Source organism: Podarcis pityusensis, assembly GCF_964106645.2.
Source record: "Podarcis pityusensis genome assembly, chromosome: 1".
Taxonomy (NCBI): Eukaryota; Metazoa; Chordata; class Lepidosauria; order Squamata; family Lacertidae; genus Podarcis; species Podarcis pityusensis.
In genome coordinates, this window is record NC_138028.1 from 29,786,998 (window position 1) to 29,808,199 (window position 21,202).

At 43.7% G+C, this 21,202-nt stretch overlaps 1 protein-coding gene across 6 annotated transcripts; it reads left to right on the forward strand.

The window, feature by feature from the left end:
• The first annotated feature begins 2,911 nt into the window (after nt 1-2,911).
• Nucleotides 2,912-21,174, forward strand: LOC308461359 (RING finger protein B-like). Of its 6 annotated transcripts, none has more exons than XM_080978223.1 (13): nt 2,912-3,241; nt 8,055-8,231; nt 8,609-8,717; nt 9,899-10,000; nt 11,559-11,787; nt 12,621-12,644; nt 13,640-13,762; nt 14,062-14,249; nt 14,913-15,112; nt 16,964-17,055; nt 17,717-17,771; nt 19,610-19,707; nt 19,792-21,174. In XM_080978223.1, the coding sequence occupies exons 1-13, from the start codon at nt 3,165-3,167 to the stop codon at nt 20,031-20,033; spliced, it is 1,716 nt and encodes a 571-aa protein (XP_080834349.1). In that variant the 5' UTR covers nt 2,912-3,164; the 3' UTR covers nt 20,034-21,174. The 6 variants fall into 6 exon arrangements, 5 of the variants coding, with proteins under 5 accessions (XP_080834349.1, XP_080834347.1, XP_080834348.1 ...); XR_013978873.1 differs by lacking the exon at nt 2,912-3,241 and adding an exon at nt 5,504-6,212 and having other exon boundaries at nt 19,590-19,707; nt 19,792-19,928; XM_080978221.1 differs by lacking the exon at nt 2,912-3,241 and adding an exon at nt 5,504-6,212.
• Nucleotides 21,175-21,202: the final 28 nt, after the last annotated feature.

Sequence of the window (21,202 nt, forward strand, 5' to 3'; positions counted from 1 at the left end):
CCCAAGTACTGATTAGTGCACATGCCATAAGTGTGGGCCCCGGACCAGTGGCTGGATGCAGTGGTGAGATGGATGACGGGGAAAATAAGCTGACCTTGAATCCTGGCAAGACAGAGGCTATGTGTGTGAATGGTTCCTGTGCCTGAGAATTGCTTGCCCTGGGTGGGGTTGCCCTCTTGCTGAAGGAGTAGGTATGCAGTGCTCTGAGATCCAGCTTTGTCACTGGAGGACCAGGTAGCCTCAGGGGCTAGAAGTGGCTTTTACCTGCTGCAACAAATGCACTCCGTGTGCGCTTGACCAGGAAACTGCAGTTAGTGCAGAATGCTGCAGCACAGTTCCTGACAGGAGTGAGACCCTATCAACACACAGCACCCCTGTTCAGAAGTCTGCACTGGTTGCCAGTTTGTTACTGGGCCAAGTTCACGGTGTTACTATTGGAATATAAAGCCTTTGACAGCTTGGGACCTGTTGCCTTACCTCATATATGCCCACTTGACATTTTGATCTGTGGAACTGGCACTGTTACAGGTGCCAACTAATATTTGTTCTGCACTCGTAAGAAATCAGTCTTTTGGTGTGGTGCACCTCCACTTGGAACTATGTACATCAGGCAGGTGCCTTCACTGTATTCTTTTCAACACCTGCTTAAAAAAAATATTTAGGCATGACTATCCAGACACATAGATGTTGACATGTCTTAAGATATTTTTAGTCTACTGCTAATTTTAATCTTTAGTATTATTAATTGTTTTTATGTGGTTTTTATTGATTATTTTAATTCTTGTAAGCTGCCTAAGAGGTTTTATTACAATCGAGCAGTATATAAATTTTGTCAAATAAATTCCAAAAACACTGACACTGTAAAGCTTGGCCATGATGGCATTCAATTCTTCTTATCTGTACTGTTTTGAGAGTGTGCACGGTCTTACACCACCAATTCTTTCAAAGAGATTAAAAGGGAAACCTCTGAAATATAAACGGAGCGGTGAAAATTCTATATCAACTATACTGTACTAGTTCAAAATTCAGCATCTTATTATTATTATTTTTAATACAGAGGTGCAATTCATAGAATGGGGTATGTCAGCAATGCCTAATGACCTTTCAGAAGCCAGATAGAGGGACTGAGCAGAATTTCTAGGGTGTGAGTGGCAATGGGGAAGGAAATGGGGAAGGAAATGAAAGCCTTCAGTGCCCTGCCTAAGTTTCTGATCCTGCTTCTGCTAGTCACAAGTAAAAGCCATGATGCAAGATGAGGAAATGCAAACAACTGTGGTTGATTTTCATAATTCTCCAGTTAGGGAAGGCTTCTTTAGACTATGATATACACCCCCCTGATAATAAGGAAGCAACTGATGATATGATAAAACTAAGGGGATTTATCACATGAGCTACTTACTAGGCTTCTGTCTCTTCAGTGCTTCTCCAAGGTTACTGCTTTATTGCTGCCTGGAAGGGCATTCATAGTGCAAAAAACAAATCAAAACATCAGTACTGAAAACCCCCAGGATACTTGTGGTAGGAACAATTACAGGATTTCAGTAAAAAGCTACAGGACATGCACCACGTAGAAAATAAAGTTTCACCCTGACACTCCTGCTGGCACCACAAACCATATTTAAAGCAGATGGTATATACCGTCTTGAGCAAAAATAATGATTGCATAATTAAAAGGATGCCTGGAGTGGGGGGCAGAGATCCCTTGCCTTAAAAATAAATATACAATGGATACTTACTTGCTGCTAAGAGGGCTCTCGGATTCTAACAATATGCTCCCCTTGCAAATAATTGTGTTAGCCTATATTTGTAGGCTCATATTTGAAACACATGTTGTGTGAGCTAAATAAACAGTAAATACTTAAATCTTGCCTGCAATTGGATCTTTTGGCTCATTTAGAATATGAAGTCAAATTTCATTCAGTGGTGGGCATTTTATATACCAATGGAAGCTACCCTCATTGCACACAGCCTCATCGTGGAGGTTTTCTTGGTTTTTTTGTTTTGCACAGGCAGCTGAACAAACTTGCATCACGAGGCAGCCTGGAGCTAGACCAAGCTGATTATCTGAAAACATGGATAAATGTTCTCTTCTGATTGTGTGCTCTGCTTTAAGTAGTTTTTTCCTCCAAGGGACAAATAGCCCTGAAGCACGAAACTGCAATAATGAGCACATTACAGTACTGGGGACAAACACATAAGTGTGAGATGTTGCAGTGCTGACATGACCAGTGTTCATAGAATATTGTAGAGTTGCAAGGGATCCTGAGGTTCATTCTAGTCCAAACCCCTGCATCTGTTCAGATGCATTGGCTAGAAAACCAAAGGCCATTTTTCCTCACTTCCTTTGGCGTTTGGCTGCATATTATCCATGTTTCTATTTGGATAACACAAGCTACAGGCAAAAAAGGAGAATAATTTTGCACAGGCTTTTACAGGCAGGGATGGTGCTAGCATTAGGCAGTAGATGGCAGAAGCCCTCAAGCAATCCCTCTAGCACACCCTCCCATTCCCCTCATTTGGAAATCAAAACTCTGTGTGCCACAGACTTGCCATCTAAACTAAACTAAACGTGCTAAACTAGTCTGCTTCCCTGAAGTGCACTGGAAAATATTATCCTGTCACCATCATTGAAGTAAGATTCAGCTACCAGTCCAGTCAACTTCTGTACTTGGGAGAGGGGCTGCTATCTTGCCCTTTGCCTCAGGCAGCACCATGTCTTGGGCTGTCGGCTTACACAGATTTCTGCTTCTAACCACCAAAGCTTGTGAAAGGCTGAGGGAATCTCCAGGAAAGGAGGAAAGGGCCCACATGAAGAGTGGTTGGCAATATCTGAATATATAAAGCAGGCATAGGCAAATTCGGCCCGCCAGATGTTTTGAGACTACAACTCCCATCATCCCTGACCACTGGTCCTGTTAGCTAGGGATGATGGGAGTTGTAGTCCCAAAACAACTGGAGGGCCAAGTTTGCCTATGCCTGATATAAAGCTTTGAATGTAAAACTATTTCAACATGTCACGTTAAGTTACAAAATGTTCCCTAATAGAAGTACACTGTGTTGCCCACCAAACATGCCATATCTCCAAAGTGACCTTTGGTCTTTTCATCTTGCTTTCAAGTAGAGCTAATAGATGCCACGTCTTGGAGAACATCAGCAGGAGAAATATGATGGCTTTCTCTCCCTCGTTTTCTTCCACTCCACACTCTTTTCATTGCACAACAGAAATGGATATTGGCTCAAAGTGAGTAGCTTTTAAGGAGCTGTCTACAAAGGCACATTAGTCCATCTAGCTCACTATTGTCACCGTACTAAATAGCAGCTCTCCAGGGTTTCAGGCAAGGAACATTTCCAGCGCTACCTTGAGATGCTGGAGACTTGACCTGGAATATTTTACTGCAGTGGCTCCAGCACACAATAAGGCAAAACGCTTAGGAAACCGAAGAGAGGTTGGTTTGTTTTTAGCAAGAGCTTATAGAATGAAAATGCTGAGAAACCTCCGGCTGGGTGTGGTTTCCTTGTTTGCAGCTTATTTGAAGCAGGGGGTTACACCCTTGTTCACATTTTGAGAAGGCTACCCTAATACAAAACAGGAGTTTTGAATTCAAGTCCAGTTCCCTGCATCTTCGACTTCAGGTATTAGGCCTGAGAAAGCTAAGCTTTGCCTAAAATGTTGCAAATGTTGTGCAGTCGTGCATATTTAAATTAAATGAGTTTTATTAAGCAGGTTGACATAGATTCACATTTTATGCTTTTAATACTATTTTTAAAAAAATGTTTGTTGGTTTAACAGTCTGAGTATTGTTATAAATACTCAAGCTCCCTTATTTCTTGTCCAGAAACAACTTTACAACCTTTATTAGAAGAAACCCAGTGAGTAGATTTTAAATGGCTTAATTGTTCCTAATGGTCTTTGAGAATGTTAAGTGTGTCATTAACAGATACATTTGATTCAGGTGGCCTGTCAGATTTTTAAAGCCATCTGTCTCAAAAGATAAGCATTTCTGAGAAGAGAATTGCACAATACATTTGAGAAATTTCTGAAGTATTTGGATTGGTTTCATCACAGGCACCCAAGACCTGCTGGGCCGATGCTGCTGAGAAAAAAACAGTCTCCATCAACACATAAAGATGTGTCTGACCAAACACAAACATGAGTCTGACCAAACTGCGGGAGGCAGTGGAAGACAGGAGTGCCTGGCGTGCTCTGGTCCATGAGGTCACAAAGAGTCGGAGACGACTAAACGACTAAACAACAACAATCAACACATATGACAACTAATATACATGAGACAATAAGGAGCACGTCTTACTTAAAAACTGTCTCACCTACTTGATCTCATTTTTTAAAAAAAAATCCTACTAACACACTGGTTGGTCAGTAACTGCAATGGCTCACCCATTTTCTCCTACTCAACAGTAACATTGAAATCTTATGCATACCTACTCAGAAGTAAACCCCACTGAATTCAATGGGGCTTACTCTATGGGAATTGTAATTAGAGTTGCAACCTAGAAAACAGAATCTGATTATTTAGTTGGTAAAAAAATGAACTCCTAACTGCAGTACATTGTTTAACAGGAACTGGTAGACTATATATTTATTTGGACAGCAATTTGATACATTAACCTTCCCCAACCTGGTGCCCTCCAGATATTTTGTACTACAACTCCCATCAGCCCCAGCCAATGCTGGTTGGGGCTGCTGGTTTCCAAATCATCTGATGGGCATCAGATTGGAAAATGGTGCTATAGACACTTAGGTCCCATTGAACTTAATAGAACAGATCTGCAGAGGAATTCACTGTCAGTCAATTTATAAGCTGCTCTTCAGAAATAGGACCATCACAACTACATGTTTACTCAGAATATTGAGTTCAATAGGACTTTCAAATAAATGGGTGACATACAAACTATTTATTTCCTTTCTCAATTGCTTCCCATTAGGCACTATAATGACATATAAAAAAATGAATTGCATATAAAAACAATTTTTAAAACCCTATAAATATTAAAAACAGTTTAAAACAACACCACATACATAAAATCAGTTCAGATCCAGAACAGCAAGTGGGATACAGATTTTATAAGGTTTGGCGAAAGAGGAATGTTTTTAGCAGGCAACAAAAAGCTCAGAGAGAAGGTGCCTGTCTGATATGCAAAGCGTTCCAAAAGCTAAACATAAGATGTCTTTATTCACACATCTCATTTCAGTGGCCAGAATGACTCTTCATTCGTTTTGTGTGTCCTGATGCCACTGCCTATGCTTGGAGAGATTTCCCAGGTGTGGTGGGGCTATAAACAAAATCTGAGAGAGAAAGGCAAGGCTTCTTCTCATTTTGCAGTTAGGATGGTCTGTGCTCTGGCCCCAAGATGCTGCTAGGCCTTGGGGCCAAAGCCCAGGATCTCCACCCCCGGCCACCCATAGGGCAGGAGCAGCAGCGAACAGTTTCCAGGTCTGATGCTGATTTCTGCAGCATGTGAAAGTGCAGGTGCTCAGAGTATTCCTCTTTTTTAAAACCAGGGCTGACAACTATTTGCTCCCTCTGTATCAGAAATATAGCAGCAGCTGCAATACATGGAGAAATGTCAATGGTGCGCGCTTCACAACTGGAATCATACCTATGCCATCCAAAGCGCCCCACTCCACGCACGTCGAGGGTCAAATATTTCCGAACTGCACCAGCTTTCTAGCCTGCCCCTTAAACCACCAAGTATTTCTCTCCCCCCCCCCCTCTTGCAAATAAACCACGGTCGGCCTTGTCACACCTGAAACTGATCAAACAGGGACCAGGAAACTGGTTGAGACCAAAAAGCTCCGCCCTGGAATATGCGGGGCTATAATAAAGAGCACCTCTGAGCAGCAGCAGAGTGCCCGCGCCCAACCCAAGCCCGCTGCGTGTCGACCTACCCAGACTTGGGACCGAGGAGCAGCTTATGCCACCCTGACTCGCCCGTGGTGTCTGGGTGGGCGCCTTTGGGCCTCAAAGCGCCGCTCCCTCTGCCATGCTCTCTGGTGCTTCCAGTTTTCTGAGTCTGGATGGCTTGGGAACGCCCCGCCGGCGATGGAGCTGGGCCCCCGGAGGCCTCTGGCAGCGGGGGGAGGCCGCCTTAGCCCCGCAGCCCCGCGGAGGGGCGGATTTCTCCCGGCGGGAAGGCAAGCTCCACTTCTACGCCCTCTGGTCTCTGCGCGAGCCGCCCCGGCAGCTCAGTAGGTGAGGCCTGCGCGCGGCGGCTCGCCTTTCCCGCCATCCAGGAGGGTGAAAGCGGGCAAAGGTTTAGGGAAATTTATGCGCCAAAAAGCCTGCGCCTCAGGTTCACAGGTCACTTTTATGATAGTGTTTTCGCACGTGAAAACCAACAGCAACCATGAAAGCAGCGAAGAGGCTTGTGCGACACCGGGAGCCTAACTACTAGCAACGTTTTGGGTGCGTTAGGGTTGCCAACTTCTCAGCTAGCCAGTGTAGGTGTGTGCCTTTAACAGCAGCTTGATGGGCAGACATTTGCAGGCGGTGTCGCTTATCTACATGCTGCAAAAAGCCGATTTCTGCATGACCAGCAGACAAGCACTTAAAATAGGCATGGATGTTTGCAACCTTTCACCGTTTCCCATATGAAAATAAGTGTGTGTGTACCTGCATTATCCCAGTTCTCCCACCCAAGTCAAGGCCTGGCCAGAACTCTTCATTGTTGATTTTTCTCCCTTTATGCATTTTTCTGTATCTTCTCTTGCACTATTTTATGAATCCATTGTGTATTAGAAAACTGATTAGCATTAAAATTCATATCCTCTATTTTAGCTCCTTAGGGGTCTAGGTCTTTTAAATTCCACTTATTCAGCAGAATGTCTAATCTCACAGTGCATCTGGCTGCTTTTGTTACACAACATACATTAGAACTAATTGAACAGTGTTTAGTATCTGAATAGGCAATTATGGGAAGCAAGATGGAAGGGAAGTTAGAGGAATCCACAAAACCATCAAGATATAAAATGGGGGCAGCTATTGGAGAATATAGACTGCACCTGGTAAATGGGGACTGCTGGAGCCCATGCACATAATGCAAAGAAAGCCGCTTTAAAAGCAATGTTCATAATTGGCACAATGAAGGGTTTCTATTCAGGTTACACACAGTGTGAGCCTCACATTTGTAAATGCCCTCAGTTGGGTCCCTTCTGTCCTAGAAAGATAGTTCCAAAATTTCAAAGCAGGTTGTCAACCCCTCTGTCTTCTTTTAGGGAACAAGTGAGAAGGAATCCCTTTGCTGTATACATGCTATTATACCTTTAAAGCACATTTTCCCCTCAAAGAATTCTGGGCACTGTAATTTACCCCTCAGAGTTAACTACAGTGCCCATAATTATTTGAGGGGAAAATGCGCTTCAAATGCGCTTTACAGGTATTGTGCACATGGGCGTAGCCAGGAATTATTTTAGGGGGGCAGGCTTTATGTTGGAGCAGAACCGAGTTATCTGCGACACAATTGGTCAGTTAAGTATTTTTATTTATTTACTGTACTTGATTTAGTGTGGGAGTCATAAGGCCACGGCAAAGGCTTGTAATATTGCAGGGTGCCCCCTGACCTCGGCTGACCAGCACTCTGAGCTTTACAATGTATTGGAATGTATTGACCTTAAATGGAGTTGTGTTTCCTCTGGGCAGTGATGACCCTATATGGTGATGGGTGTAATAAAAGCCTTGACCGGATGAGGTAACGTGAGACATTGGGAAACGGCCATGCGGCTGGAGAGAGACAAAGGATAATAATAAAAGCTACGGGGGAGAGAGAAGTTCGAAAAGGAGCTGCTCATACCATCCTGAAAATATTGCTGGCTCTCTGTGTCTTTATTTTATGCTAAACTGCGCCATTTGTAACGGCTGGCTCCGACAATTTAGGAGGGCAGCTGTCCCCTCTGTCCCCTCCTGGCTACACCCATGATGGTGCATACACAGCACCAGTCTTTCCCCCTCTTGTTTTCCATCACTATGAATCCTTTCTTCTCAGTTTCCTTCCATGCTATCCCTTTTGAGACTAATATATTTTCTCTTCTCTCTAAGCAAATGCCGTCAGAAATGTTACCAGACTCACTTACCACTTCCGCTGCCCAAACACCTAGTGGTCTTTGGTTTGGGTGACTGGAGCCGCTATTCTCAGAAGACAAGCATCATTGTAGAAATATTAGTGAATCCAAATGTTAAGCCACAAAAGATTGGCAAGCTGGGGCCTGAAACAAGGTAAATTCTAGATAATTAGTGAATTTTGGTGCCAGTATTGATACTTGTTAGCATGCCAAGTGCTTTCCAAACACACTGTGAGGAAGTTCTTTAAAAAACTGTATGAGGGAATAAATTACCGTATTTTAAAAGCAGAGAATGTGTCCAGGGCCAGCAAAGGCTGGATCTGAACTCAAGACTTCAGGGATCAACATGCTATTAGTTACAGCAGCTGTCATGAAGATGTTGTGCTATTGCAACCTACCAAATCCATTTGTTCTGCTATGGACAGTCTTTAAAGCTTAAGAATGTATTGTCAATTTAACTCTATCAGCTATTGAAATAAAAGTAAAATTATCTCAGAGCAAGAAAATAGTGATCAGTGTGTTTTACTTAAGCAGGTGTTTGGTATGGGAAGGTGACTGGCGAGTGGATGTTTTGATGGCTTCATTAAAGCAGGAAGAGAATGGTAACCCTGTTAAGCTTCTTTTGACTGTCGAGGAACAGGTAGGAAAGTTTTCTATCTTGTCATTTCTGTACTCCCTGCCTGCTGAGACTGGGTCCATGTGGATTCATTTTTAACGTGACCCATATATACAGATATGAAAATGGAAGTCTTAAAAGTATCCATTCCTGTAATGCCACTTGTTAATGAATATTGATATGCTGTGTAATTATTATTCTGTCTTGTGATGGCCATGTGCCCTGAAAGTTTAAATACTTTGCCTAAAATATAAGTAAAACATCAAATATAGGCCCTAAGTATCTGAGGGAGTCCCTCCTTCTTCATAGACACGTTCAACTGTTGAGATCTGCAGGGGAGGCACTGCTGGTAGCTTTGCTACCCTATCAAGTTTGTAGGCAGGAATGCATGAGAGGACATTCTCTGTGGTGGCCCCCAGGTTTTGGAATGCCCTCCCCTTCTGGCCTCATTATTATATACATATCAACGCCAGGTCATAATGCACCTTTTGCATAGGTTTTTGGGTTGCAGGACGAGTTCAGAATACCTTTCCCACTGTAGTGTTGTTCCTGTTTCCTGACTGCTGTTGATTAGGTTTAATTTATTGCCTAGTAATGTTTGTGTGTTACATAGTTTGCTTGTTGTATTGAGCTGTATGTAACTATCTCTAGAACAAAATGATGAAGGGCAGCCTGTAAATGCATATAAACAAACAAATCTCAGATTGAGTAGCTACATGTGAGATACCCCAGCTCTTTGATTTGGACCTGAAAACTGGTTGGAAGCCAGTGACTACAAAGCATGGGTGAAATATGTTCGTATCTCCCAGTTTCCAGCATATTTTAAAGGCAGCCCATGTACAGAACATTGCAATTATACAATTAGTACAATAATACAAACCAGGTTGGCCTCCTCATCCACAATTAAATTATGAATAAGGGAGATTTTATTATGGGCTAACCTGGCATTTAATAGCAACGCTGACAGGCTCAGGGGCATACTGGTTGCTGCTATGGCAACCATGATCCGTCTGACCGAGCGAGAGACCCAAAGAGGGAACAGATAGATAGCCACTCAGTCTACCCTGTTACACAGCCCGTCACATCCCTTCAAACCATACCTCCCTCTCTTTAAAAGCCTCCAATGTAGGGGGCTACTCATCTGTGCATTGCCTTTTGACTCAAGTTGCAAGTGTTGTTCTGATGTGTGTGTCTCTCCTCCTTAGCTGCTCAACAGCACCCCCACCCGCCCATTTCAGGCCACAGAGCCTAATCAGTCACCTGTCCTTCCAGAAGATACAGGTCAGCGATTGGATGAGCCACCTGAGGTAGGTTTATAGATAGAACTCTCCTTTTGGTGGCTAACTGCTTGTTGTTAACCTCTAGGACCATGACCAGTATACAAGTTACACAGACAGGTAGTGGAATTCTGGAAGCATTATTCCTACTGAGGGAATGGGGAAGAGGAGGAGAGTACAGTGGAACCTCAGGTTATGTACCATCCTCCTTACGAATGCTTCGGGTAGCAAGCTCCGCTAACCCGGAAGTAGATGCTCCTGGTTGTGAACTTTGCCCCCGGATGCAAGTGGAAGTCACGCATTGGCGGTGCGGTGGCAGCAGGAGGCCCCATTAGCGAAAGTGCGCCTCATGTTAAAAACGGTTTCGGGTTCAGCACGGACCTCCAGAACGAATTAAGTTCGTAACCGGAGGTACCACTGTAATTCTATTCCCCACACCAGAGAGAGGGCTACATGAAACCTTTCTGCCTATTCTCTACATGCAGGGATGTTTGTGTTTTGTTTTGTGTGGGAAAGTGTGCAAAAATATATCTGCACCTACAATCTGAAGTGGTTCCTTCCAGATTTCTGCCACCATATTCTGTGTGATCTGTAGGACTGCTTTAGGTCACAGACTTAGAACAATTGCTCAGAGATTGTGTTTGTGATCAAAACTCCGTAGTGGAAACTTCATTTGGCGTTTCACACCCAACAAATTTGCAGGTGACGCCAAACTTGAAGGGATAGCTAATGCCGCAGAAGACAGAATCTGGATTCAAGATAACCTTAATAGATTGGAAAACTGGGCCCAAACTAAGAAAATGAATTTCAATAGGGACAAATCACAAGTTCTACACTTAACGCAGGAATATTTAGCTGCACAAATATAATGAGGGACACCTGGCTTGCCAGTAGTACATGTGAAAAGGATCTAGGTAGACCACAAGCTGAACATGAGTCAACAGTGTGATGCAGCAGCAAAAAAAGCTAATACTATTCTAGGCTGCTTCAACAAATGTAGAGTGTCTGGATCAAGGGAAGTAATAGTACCGCTCTATTCTGCCTTGGTCAGATCACACCTGGAATACTGTGTCTAGTTCTGGGTGTAACAATTTAAGAAGGCTATAGCCAAGCTGGAATGTACGCAAAGGAGGGCAACCAAGATGATCAAGAGTCTGGAAACCAAGCCTTATGAGGAAGATTGAGCGAGTTGGGTTCTATGATTCTATAAGTGCTTGGGCCTTTGATGAACCCTGCTGGAGCATACCTTCTGCTCCTAACAGTGGTTTACCAGATGCTTTGGGGAAAACTCTCAAGCTGGACAGAACAGGAGCAAAGCATATGGGGCAAGAATAACCAATATGGGACCCTCCAGATGTTGGGCAACACAACTCCCAGTTCCAGCAAGTATGGCCAGTGTTCAGGGCTGATAGGAATTGTATTCTACAACATCTGGAAGACACCACGTTGGCTACCCCTTGTCTAGGGCAGCCCAGGGAAAACTGGAGTTGTCTGTAGCGCATGCCTTCAGTGAGCCCTTTTCATTAGGCCCATTCGTTTTGTTCGAATGATTTCTGATCCCGATCTAATTCTGTTCTTTGTGGAGCAGTCTAAGAATGGGAGTTCAGTGATGCCTGTTAAAGAGCCTGCGCTTGAAAGGAAGGAGTTCTCTCCACCCATGGAAACGCTGCTTATGCTTCCTGCTCCAGAAACAACTGCTGCATCGGTGGACTGTGAGGAGGCCAGGAATAAAACATGTACATCTAATTCAGCTCGCCTAAAGACCAGGAGGGTTCTCTTTGAACTTCTGTCATCCAACAGACAGCAGGAATCTGAAGGTTAGTAAATCTATAGCAGGAGTGATGTCTAGTTTCCGAGACCAAATTACCTTGTAATTGTATAGCACTCTGGGACAGGGTGGAGTATTTGTGCTCCCATGAATGCACAATGTCCAGTCCCCCATCCCTTATCCTACTAGCTTGGCCTCCTTTTCAGAAACTTTCCAGTGATGTTGTAAAATACAATACTTTAGCACATGCCAGAACACGCATACATCTAGTCAACACACATTCAGAATGCTCTAATTTACATGAATTTGTCCTGATGCATAGGAGTTGGGAAAGATACCTAGCAGAGAGTTATATACTTGAATGATATCAATGATGTTTGCATTTGGGCTTGCAGCTTATGGAGACAACCTCCAATTTGTTCTTTAACTTCCTGGCCAGTCATCATTTTCATGCAATTGAAAAACTGTTGCCAGATTGGCACCAACGGTGGTGTTCCTCCCTGTGCCAAATAATGGCTTTAGCAGGTGACTGCTGATCAGAGCCACAACATGATAGGAAAGAGCTAATCCCACTACATGCTGCAGACCTGATTCTGATAGTGTCTCCCTCACTGCTGGTATTTATAGTTTGAGGGTGGGGTGGGAATCATGCATTACCAATGTTAATGTGTGGTTTGGTCGTTGGTATGCAAAAAATGCATGTTAAATTACTGAGTGTGCATTCTAAAGCATTTCGCCTGATACAGGATCATAACTTCTTTGCTTATGATGAAATAACATCTTTTCTTTTTTCCAATATAAATGCATTACCCATTGAAAATCAGTTTGAAGAGAGCATTGCACGAGAATAGTAATCTCTCGGAACATTTTCTCTCCCTGCAGACTTGGAAGTTAAAGAGCTGCAAGGTAAAATACCTGTTCCTTGAACAATTTGTTGGAATTCATTCAGTGCTTCCAGAACAGCAGCTCCTAGTAATACCCAGTTACTACTCTTCCACTGTAAGCTACATGTGGCATTGCAACTGACTTCCTGTGTTTTGAGGGTATAGTGGGAGGAATTCCATGTCGTGCTAAGGTGATCATTTTGTCAGGGAAAGCATTTCAGCTTGTTGTAAGGAACAACCCCCCCTCTCCCTGTGTGCTGTTCTGGAAGTTCTCCTGACCCCCCTCCCCTCGAGCCAATTTTGGGGGGCATGTAGGCAGAGGGGGGGAGAAGCCTCATTCTGGAAGCAGAAACCCTTGTGCAAGGCTTACATTGACAGAAATCATTAGTTGAATCTCACCCATTAATTCTTGTATGTGGACATCTCACTGTGTTCAGTCTACCCTGAGTCCTAAGGTGGGAAAGACAGAATACAACTGAGCCACCTTTTAAAAAGCAGTTATTCTAGAGTTTATTGTTTTAAAGAGCAATTTGGTAATTACTTCCAAGAATTCCTTTAAAAAGTTGAAAAAAAAGTAGCTCAAAGGGCATGGGTGTTAATTAAAAGATAGAATAGAAAAATGACGAAATGGTGCTTGATCGTAAAGGTAATGGTGCCAGCATGGCTATAGCTTCATTTACCTGCAGTGTCACTGGTGTATCTAAACTGCAGCTCTAGGAAAAGTGGAAGATTAGTTTTAAGACCATCTACATATGTGGAGTTTGCATAGGATTTTCTGTGGTTTGAGGAACAAGAGAAAGCACTGGAGGGTATTGATTTGATGATGTCCTTTAGATGCCCTGTAAAAAGTGAGTGAAGGAACAATGGCAATTCCACATTAAGGGTAGTATGGAAACAGCCAGAATCAGTCATGTTGTAGGTTTCAGGAGGAAGTTCTCCCAAATGACCATCCCTCAATGAAATGAGATGGATTCTGTGGTATGTTTCTGCTGTCTCCACTCCTGCATCTCTCTGTAGTATGTCCAAGCCCTCGGTGGTGTCATGCCATGTGCCTGAGTGACCCTGAAACTGCTGTTCTGATTGGTGGCGAAGGAACTAATCAACAATTTTGCCAAGATGCCCTGTGGAAACTGGAAATTGGTGAGATGCTTCTTTGCTTGCAGCGATGTACATGTTGACACTGTCTGCAACCGATCAGAGGGAAACTGAATTGGAGTCGGTTTTTCCTATATGGGGATAGTAGTTCTTAAAGGAGTGTCTGCCATGCCTGGTGATCTGAACTTGAAAGTGGCTGGATCTAACTTGCTTTGCACACTACTTGTGTTCTGGTTAGCAGGGAAGCCAGCTCTAAGCTTTTAGCATGTTGGCGACTACTTTGTGCAACTTTTCCCCCCACCCTCTTGCACATCTTGAGTTCATTTCTGTTGCTGATTTCGCAGACAATGACTTCTGGTTCCCCATGGATCTCCCAGCACCAGGTTCCATGCCACAGTGTTCAAGGGGCCACAGTGCCACATATGACCCAGAGACCAAGCGCATTTACATCTTCGGGGGTATGAGGGAGGCAAAGCGTTACAGCAACATCCATGTTCTGGACACAGCGTCTTGGAAGTGGCTTCATGTGTCTGTGAGTCGCAAGAGAAACAAAGCTTTGAACTTTGTTTTTAAATTGTGTCCCGGTTTTCACCAATGCGATTTACAACAATGTGGTATGTGGAATTTAAAACATACACTCCCCAAACCTCAAGAACAGCGGTCAGCAAACTTTTTCAGCGGGGGCTGGTCCACTGTCCCTCAGACTTCGTGGGGGGCTGGACTATATTTTGGGGGAAAAAATAATGAATGAATTCCTATGCCCCACAAATAACCCAGAGATGAATTTTAAATAAAAGGACACATTCTACTCATGTAAAAACACGCTGATTCCTGGACCGTCCGCTGGCTGGATTTAGAAGGTGATTGGGCCGGATCTGGCCCCCGGGCCTTAGTTTTCCTACCCATGCTCAAGAATTTAGAATCTTAAAAAAAGAGCAGACCATCTGAGAAGGTGTCTTTGTCCCCGAGTCTTCGCCAATTCTGTAGGCACCTCCCCTCCATGTAAGAGAGAGTGGCGGATCACAGCTCAGGTGGGGAGTGATTGAGGCAGCTGCTCTCAGGTCTATTAGGAAGGCATTGGAAAGGGGACCAATCCTGTTCATTGATGCTGCCAGCAACGGAGCTGTCTGTGATGCTGATGCTAAGTCAGCCTAAAATGCCAAGCCTGTACAGTGACCGGTGATCTCTTCCTTAGGCTAAGGGTAAAGTGCCAACGCTGGCTTACCATAGTGCAACCATCTACCGAAAAGAGCTATTTGTCTTCGGAGGAGCTTTCCCTAAAATGTCATCCCTGGAGATGGGAGCTTGCAGCAACACACTCTTTGTTTTCAACCCCGAGTATGAGATCTGGTATCAACCCATTGTTGAGGGGGAGAAGCCTTTGCCTAGGCTTGGGTAAGTCTTCTTTGCTTCAGTGAGGAGAATCAGCTTACTGCTGATTTCTTGATTTTTCTCACTGAAATGTGATATTGGACAATTCCTTCATTGCTCTCATTTTTATTTTATTTCCTTGGCGGTTGGAAATAGCGTAATTAGTGCTTTCTTTGAAAACACTTGTACATTTTCCTGCGGGTATTTACTTTGTTTGATAGTGCTATAATGCCAAGGGACTCTGTGTAAACTCTGCCCCTCAAACTGAGGGCCCCTCAGAAACCTCCTATCTTGTTCACATACTAAGTGCATTCAGACATCCTCTCTGCCTGGAATTCCTTGGGAGTGTTTTATTCTCTCACACCCAGAACGAAGCTTACAATGCCATTTTTAAAACTCTGTGCAGTAGAAGGCAAGACTATGGCTTGGATCCAAGGTGTCTCGTGTGGGCTGCATAACTTTACCGCATGCCGAGGGGGCATGCAGTTTCAGGATCAGCTTGCAGGGGGACTGTGACAGATGGGAAAGAAGTATGAGAGCCTCATTTCACAAGTGGAGTGGGTGCCTCTTGCAGGTTTTAGGACCAGGCTCATATACTAATATTGATATCAGCTGTGTAAATCTTGACAAACTTTTCCTTACCTCCAGCATGGGAGTTTATGTGTTTTGGCTAAAGACTTTTCAGTTCTCTTAATCAGAGAATTCACAAAAACCTGCTGGTCAAGAGAAGGAATTAATAGAAGCTTCTTCTCATTCAGCTTAGGACCAAATTACACATTACACAAATTACACAAATTACACAAATTACACATTACACAAATTACACAAATTACACAAATTACACATTACACAAATTACACAAATTACACATGACCAAAGATCAGCTTAGGACCAAATTACACATTTCCTAATACGTTGCTTAAATAAAACTTTTAACTTTAGCAAATGGGGGAAATTCTATCACATCTGATGAGTTGATGAGTTTGTTCTTAATCTAGATAAAATCTTGGCGAATCTACTCAGGCAGTGCTGTAAAACTTGTGTTTACTTGATGCATTTCTCTAGTAAAAAAGCCTTTTGTGTTCCATGGTTCACATTACATTATGTTTATGCATGTCTTTTTTTGAGGGGGTTATATCCTGCCCTCCACTCTAGGGCTGTGTTCACATTACTGCCATAGATTTCAGTGATTTCACACCTTTCACACCTTCGCCAAAGACAAGAGGCATAAGGATTCCAATCATGTGAAGCTGGTTTGAGAAACAATACACCAAACAGTAGTATCTTATAACAAAGTACAAGATACATAATGCATTTTGGATAACGTCATGTGAACACAGATTATAAACCAGCACCAGAAACTCAGTGAATGCACAGTAAACTGGAGTATGAACACAGCCTAAGGTTGCAGGCCAGCTTATGTCAATAGAGATTTTTTTAAAAATTACAGCATAAATATTATTACATCTAAAACCAACTCACACATTTTATTCTTCTGCTGCTACTGAAAGAAGAGCAATTTTATTCTTCTGATGCTACCGAAAGGCTTAATGCAGCTGATGTCTCATATTAAAACTTTAGTTTTGAAAGTTGCTGTTGGATATTGGAACACCATAATTTGTTTTTAAGGTGTTGCTGGAGCTGGCCAAACTTTTGGCCTCTTTCCACCAAATGCCTTGCTAGCTTTGGAAATGATGGAGCTACTCATATACAGCCCCTGTAGTTGCCCCAGAATGGCCCCTGAGATTGACTGAAGCTAGGAAAAATCATTCAAAAATGTAAGACATAAAGTGGATTTCTAGCTATAGATGTTGCAGGGACTGTTTCATTTTCCTACGTTTTCCTTGTTCACTGTCTTTCCTTGCTTTCTCAAAGCCATTCAGCTACTCTGCTGAGGAACAAACTGATCATATTTGGGGGGCAGAAGACTTCCTTCTACCTGAACGACACACACATCCTAGATCTGGGTAAGAACTTTGCCATTCCCTCTCTCAGTTTGGATAGAGTTGAAGTCCACCGTCTGGTGAGGTTAAAGGAATCCCTTGAGGCGGGAGATGTCAGAAGTTGGTATATATTGCACACTGGTGTGAGGAAAGACTGATGCTAGCAAACAGCGACTTTGCCTCAAAACCTTTTGGAGAATGGATCAAAAATGACCTCTTACTGGCCATTGTAAGATTATTGGTGCTGTAACCAGATTTATGGCCAGATGCATTTTCAGACATTTCTGCATTATATGCAATAAGCTGCTGCAATTCCCATCCAGAGAGGAAGCTGTGTGAAGTCTATTTCAGCAAAAACAACAAAACCCAGTAGCACCTTGAAGTGTAACAAAGTTATTGTGGGTGTGTGAGTGGAGAGGAAGTGGATAAAATGCAAAAAGTAAAGCCTGTGATGATCTAAATTCTATAGTTGTTTTATGAATGGTCACTAGTCAGACCTTTTTGCATTTCTTTACAAATTGATACCATTGTTTACATTCCTCTTTCCGTCTGATGAAGCCAATTCTAGCCCACAAAAGCTTCTGCTGTAGTAATGTTCAGTGTTTTTAAGGTACCACAAACTTTATTTCCCCCCAAGAAGTTTATTGCATCTGAAATCTTCCACCTTTTCCCCATGTGCCTCTAGGTTTCATGGAGTACATTTCAGTTCCTTTTCTCTCTGGACAACCTTCAGCTCGCAGGTAAGAGCTGATTATGGGGCTCTCTTGCATGGACAATGCTAGTGATTGTAATGGAAAGGGGTCTGAGGTGCATGTTTGAAGGGCTGCTGTCAGTCATGAGTTGGCATCCCTGGAGCCTGGGCTAGAAAAAGGCAGCGCTTTAAACTTGTGTGTGCTGCTCTTCTCAGAAGCCTGTTAGCTGACAAGAGGAAACCAATCCTTAATCGTTTTACTGCAGAAACGTGGAACCTGTATCCCCTCCCACTCCTGGTGCTGCTGCACTCCAGCTCCCATCAGCCCCCAGCCAGCTTGGCTAATGATCAGGGATGATGGGACCTGAAGCCCAACAATATCAGGAAGGACACAGGCTCCACATCCCTGATTTAATGGGTGAAACCTTCAAGCTGTTGGTATGCAGGCTGAGACCCTACCTGCCCGTGGACTGTCTTGCCAGAGTGGTGCACGCTCTAGTTATCTCCCGCTTGGACTACTGCAATGCGCTCTACATGGGGCTACCTTTGAAGGTGACCCGGAAACTACAACTAATCCAGAATGTGGCAGCTAGACTGGTGACTGGGGGCAGCTGCCAAAACCACATAACACCGGTCTTGAAAGACCTACATTGGCTCCCAGTACGTTTCCGAGCACAATTCAAAGTGTTGGTGTTGACCTTTAAAGCCCTAAATGGCCTTGGTCCAGTATACCTGAAGGAGTGTCTCCACCCCCATCGTTCTGCCCGAACGCTGAGGTCCAGCGCCGAGGGCCTTCTGGTGGTTCCCTCACTGCGAGAAGCAAAGCTACAGGAAACCAGGCAGAGGGCCTTCTCGGTAGTGGCGCCTGTCCTGTGGAACACTCTCCCATCAGATGTCAAAGAGATAAACAACTACCTGACATTTAGAAGACATCTGAAGGCTTCAGGGAAGTTTTTAATGTGTAACATTTTAATGTATTTTTAATCTTTGTTGGAAGCCGCCCAGAGTGGCTGGGAAAACCCAGCCAGATGGGCGGGGTACAAATAATAAATTATTATTATTATTATTCCTGCCTATATCTAAGCTCCTAGGCAGGTGATCTATGGTAGTAGCCACCTTTTTCTTCTTGCAGTATTTGATGTGAGAGACTCATCACTGCATCACATGATGACCCAGAGGCAAAGCTTACACTTGCCTCCAGCTTCAAACAGCTAGTAGCTCTTTAAGGAGTGGATTGGCAGGGAGGAGTCTTCAAGTGTTGTTGTAGCTGCTCCAAGCAGCTGTTAACCCACCCTGAAAGTAGGAGTGTGGGGAGGTTAAAAGGCAGTCCTCACATTACCTCATAAAAGTGAACAGTTCTTTTTCGGGTGAGATCACTTTTTAAAAAGCTCTTAACATTTTTGCATGGATGATATTTCCTCTGAGAAATGCGGAACAAATCAGAATTTGTACAGAGATGGACCAAGTTTGAGTAGAACAGAGTTGCAAGTTTGAGTAAAACAGAGTTGGGGATAGAGATGAGCCTTCTGCTTTCAAAAAACATATCCCATGTAAGTTACACCAGACACACCCTAGCCTTTTCCTCCTCACCTCCCACTATCATTTTCTGCCACATCAAGATGGCCTGGTCCTGGCCACCATGTTGCCTTACGATCATGCAAGTGGATGATGTGATGTTATGGACTCCAGATAAGTCTATAGAAGTTGGTGATGGCTACACAATACATTTGAAGAAAATGGGAGAGCCAGACTGGGGCATTGGGGGGGGCATATTAGCTGGGTGGGTGAGACGATGACCCTAGATGGCCAGGCAGGAAGTGAGCAACTGGGTACAAGCTCTCACTTTCGCTTTATTCTAATCCTTAAGAATCCATCTTCTGCTTCCAGTTTCCATGCGGCCATTCCAGTGTCTGATCAGAAAGTGCTGATAAGCGGAGGCTGTGGTGTCAGAGGAGCCTTTCGGGATGCATTCACATTCCATCTCGGTAAGTCCTTGCGGCGCTTTTGCTACCAGTACTCCCTCAAGACGTGGAGGTTTGCTACCACCCATTAACCCTTTCCCATTGCAGATACCTTGACTTGGAGTGCAGTCAAGCATAGTGACCTTTGCTCTGTGCCCCGGGCAGGCCACACACTGCTCAACTTGACTTATGCCCCCCAGACGGATGCAGATAAGGAGAACCAGGGCAAGCACAATGCGTGCACTGTTCTGGTCTTCGGGGGGTCAGACCGTGCTGGCAAGTTCTACAATAGTACAAGCAAGCTGCAGCTGGACCTCGAGGTGACGAGGTCTTCTCTGGACCCTGCTTGAGTCATTGGGAGTCCTGTGTCTGGACCAAGAAGGCAAGATTAGAAGGACTGAATATTGGAAGAGCACAAGTGGATGGGTACAAGACTGCCAGTGCGAACGGAGGTTGTGAAAACAACATCATCCCTCTCTGAATACTTTGCTGATCTTCCCGCTGGTTTTATCCCATGTAGGAGAAACAAAGTGGGTTTTCAGGAGATCAGACAGAGGGTTTTTACTTTAGTATTTGCATTTTTGCACTTTGTCACTTCAGTGTAATCTCCCCCATCCCTCACTGTTGCTGCTTTTGAACCCCATATTCTATGACATGCCCTAATCAGTCAGTCTTGGATGTAATAGTGCCTCAGCTAGTGGAGAGGAAAGTACCCTGAAAATGAATGAACAAATATTGCAGGATGTTTATAAACTGAAGGGCATATAGGCTGGGCTTCAGATATTTGATAGCTGGATCTGGATTATACCAAAGCATTTCTATACCTTTCCTCCTTGCTCCTGTTTCTTCCCATTCTATTATGTTCCTGTTTTTAATCCTCTGTCCCCTGTCAGTTTGACCAAGCCCCACCCACCTCCCCAGCAAAAAGGTTATAATCCAAACCCAAATTGTGTAATAAAGCATGCACAAGAGTTGTGATAAAAAGAATCTGTCTTTGTTCTATTTATGCTGTGAAACTTTGCTGGAGGCATGGAGAGAAGCAATTGCATTCCCAGAACCTCCTAAATTACGCACATTTGCTTAATTTATACACACGTAATCCACCTCTTTCTTGCTGTAGAATTACTTTTTTTAAAAAGTACAAAGTATACACACTCCTAATTAACACTTCAAAGAAGTGTGTTCTGACCTCTCAGAGGAAAAACTTCAGCCTCTGTGAGATTTAGAAGATGCCTAGTTCCTGCCAGTGTATTGCACCAACTCCCATTTTCACCATAACTTCTTTGCTCTGTTGAGATGCTGTGGCCGTGGGCTTACTTTGGCTGGCAGGCACTACTTTAGCCCTGAGTCTGGCAGCCTTGATCCCATAGATCTCTCCTCAATTATGCATCTTACCAGTTGTCTCCTATGCAGAAGGCTTTCCCATTTACTTCTACAACATAAATAAATGGGATTTATGATTTAGGCCTTTGGACAGAAAAAAAGGCTTGCTTGCTGAAGAAGTTATTTTTAAAAAGTA

Coding starts and splice junctions, on each gene's coding strand:
- LOC308461359 (XM_080978221.1), top strand. CDS start 6,004: ATGCTCTCTGGTGCTTCCAGTTTTCTGAGTCTGGATGGCTTGGGAACG. Junction 17,056..17,716: donor CACACACATCCTAGATCTGG/GTAAGAACTTTG, acceptor ATGTGCCTCTAG/GTTTCATGGAGTACATTTCA. Junction 17,772..19,609: donor GGACAACCTTCAGCTCGCAG/GTAAGAGCTGAT, acceptor TTCTGCTTCCAG/TTTCCATGCGGCCATTCCAG.